The sequence below is a fragment of the Penaeus monodon genome, chromosome 30 (genome assembly GCF_015228065.2).
Source record: "Penaeus monodon isolate SGIC_2016 chromosome 30, NSTDA_Pmon_1, whole genome shotgun sequence".
In the NCBI taxonomy this organism is placed as follows: domain Eukaryota; kingdom Metazoa; phylum Arthropoda; class Malacostraca; order Decapoda; family Penaeidae; genus Penaeus; species Penaeus monodon.
In genome coordinates, this window is record NC_051415.1 from 34036978 (window position 1) to 34039287 (window position 2310).

General features: G+C 37.8%; 2 protein-coding genes across 3 annotated transcripts in view; one reads left to right on the top strand and one right to left on the bottom strand.

Annotated features, from left to right (window-relative positions):
* Positions 1-1375, bottom strand: part of LOC119592738 (WD repeat-containing protein 48-like) — a 12399-nt gene extending 11024 nt beyond the window's left edge. Inside the window, exon 1 of the mRNA XM_037941674.1 lies at positions 952-1375. The gene's annotated coding sequence lies outside the window, so the exon portion shown is untranslated. The remainder of the gene's footprint in view (positions 1-951) is intronic.
* A 401-nt stretch (positions 1376-1776) lies between these two features.
* The window catches only part of LOC119592737 (transmembrane protein 223-like), a 4458-nt gene continuing 3924 nt past the window's right edge, over positions 1777-2310 (top strand). The window contains exon 1 of one of the 2 annotated variants that reach the window (XM_037941673.1): positions 1777-2286. In XM_037941673.1, coding sequence (XP_037797601.1) covers positions 1869-2286 — 418 coding nt within the window. In that variant the 5' untranslated portion in view covers positions 1777-1868. The remainder of the gene's footprint in view (positions 2287-2310) is intronic. The other variant, XM_037941672.1, reaches the window with a different exon arrangement.

Consider the following 2310-nt stretch of genomic DNA (forward strand, 5'->3'; position numbering starts at 1 on the left):
TATCTAAGCAAAACCCAAACCACAGAAAGCCATGTCTGGGAAGGGAGTTATGCAAATTAAAGTCTCTCCTATACTTTGATAATGTTTTAGAAATAATTACTTTGCTGCCTATGCTCATTTACTCACTATCAGATAAGAGCTATTTACTCAACTTTTCTTCAACTAGTGAGGATTATGCAGACAAGCTCTAAAAATTTACTTTCAACTGGTTGGATATAAATCACTCTGAGAGCAAACTTTAAACAAAATCATACCCAACCTACAGAAGTAATCATGTCTTGTAACCTACATCAATACCTACATCAATGGCCAAGAAATTTAATTGGCATAATCCAGAAATAAACTCACATTTCAGTAGTTGTGACAGTTACATGTAATTGCACAGTAATGTAATATCTTTTGCCTTAGGATCATTTGCTAATAATGCTTACTTATTATTTATCATAAATTTTACAATTCTGATACCAATAACCTGCCAAATTCAGGGAAAAGCAATTTTTTGGCAGTTGCTTCTCTCAGTAGACATATAATCACAGCTTCAAGACGATCAACGTTGTCCCCAAAAATACCAACAAAATTTTCTATTTAAAAGGACATACGAAAACAAATTTCTCAAAGTCAGTCGTATTGAAAACGAATGTCTGTCTCGACGAATCCATCAAGATGCGCGACGATTTGATATTTTGCTATTCGGATTCCTCAGAAAGGAGCAAAAACGAGAAGAGATACGAATAAATCCCACCAGCGGTGCTAAGAGGACAACAAATCCTTGAAACTTTTAATGAAATCCCAGCTCAAAAAACCCTGCTCCAAATCCTACCGGGCTCGTCTCCTTTTCCCTCTTTTCTCTCCTCCTCTCCCTCGCACGGCTTTTATCCTCCCCTCTCTTCCTCCTACCTACTCTCCCCTCGTCCTTGCATAGGCCCTCCAAGCCCCTCGGCCATTAAATACCTGTCAAAACGAGAAAAAATGGGTGTGTAAGTCGCCAATTGCTCTTGATTCCCCTTGTTTGTTTACCATGATCGCCTCGGGCTCGAAAAACGAAAGAAGATCGGGAACCGCAATCATTCTTTTTTTATCTACTATGGTGCTTTATTTTATGCGTTTTGTATATGTTTTAGGGGGATGTTTTTTTTTTTACCTCCTGTTGTTTGATTTTATTTTGGAAGTATTTGATTTTTTTTTTTATTCGGAGAAATGTGTATATATATATTTTTTACCTGTGATTTTTTTTTTTTTTTGATTGACACTCAATTATTTCTCTACGTCTGTAATTATGTGATTGTAGATTATAATTTCATCTTTCTTGTATCTGAAATTGATAAGAAATAGCTTGTCAAAGAAAATGTATACCGAGTTACATTTATTTTACAGACAAATAACAGATAACAACAGCGAATCTCCTTAACGAAATATAAGCAAATATATATTAAAATATCTCTGCTTATCACACATTTGCTACTGAATATATCTCAATTGATAATTCTTTTTATATGCAAAACTAATAATCTTTATTGCAACCAAATTTATTTCCTGGAAAACTGAAGGGTCCTTCTGTACGTGAAATATCGTACCTTTTTCTCCAGATGATTATCATAGAAATAAGCATCTGGGTACATTTTCTTACCGTGGAACACCAAAATATCATAGATCTCATTCCCAAATCAACGAAAATAAACCAATATATCGTGAAAAAATAATCAAACTACCGAATACTTAGATAATCTGGCACGAAAAGGAACGATAATCGCAAGTGTACGATAATTTCCGATTTGACAACGATGCTCCTCCTTACACAACTCTCAAATGTAAACAAATTTTTGAGATTGAGACTATGTGACCTTTGACCTCGCTTATAAACCGGAAAAATGACCTTGTCTCGCCTAGTTGCGGGTGCCAGGTGGTGCCACTTGACCTTGTCCAACCTTCGAGTGGGCTTAAGGAACCAAAATACCCTCAGAAGTAAGGAAATATGGCCGACTTCCCCCTCCACAACCCAGGCGAGATTACATGCAACGGAAACAAGGTCACTGATCGAGCAGAGATATGTCGTGGAAAAGGACACACTCCTCTTCAGAAACGAGAACAGGAGGTTCTTCAAGCTTATTAATCTCTTCGCCATGTCCCAGTTCTTCTTCTGGTCTTATTTGAGTCACTTCGCTCTCACCATGATGAAGGACGTGGAGGTGCCGGCCAAGGTCAAGGACGACCCCAGTGTCCCCTGGTGGAGGAAGATGAACCTGGGGAAGTATCGCAATGGCATAACGGTTAGCTGCTTTATGATTGGTGAGTTTTGGGGCCCCTGCGAAA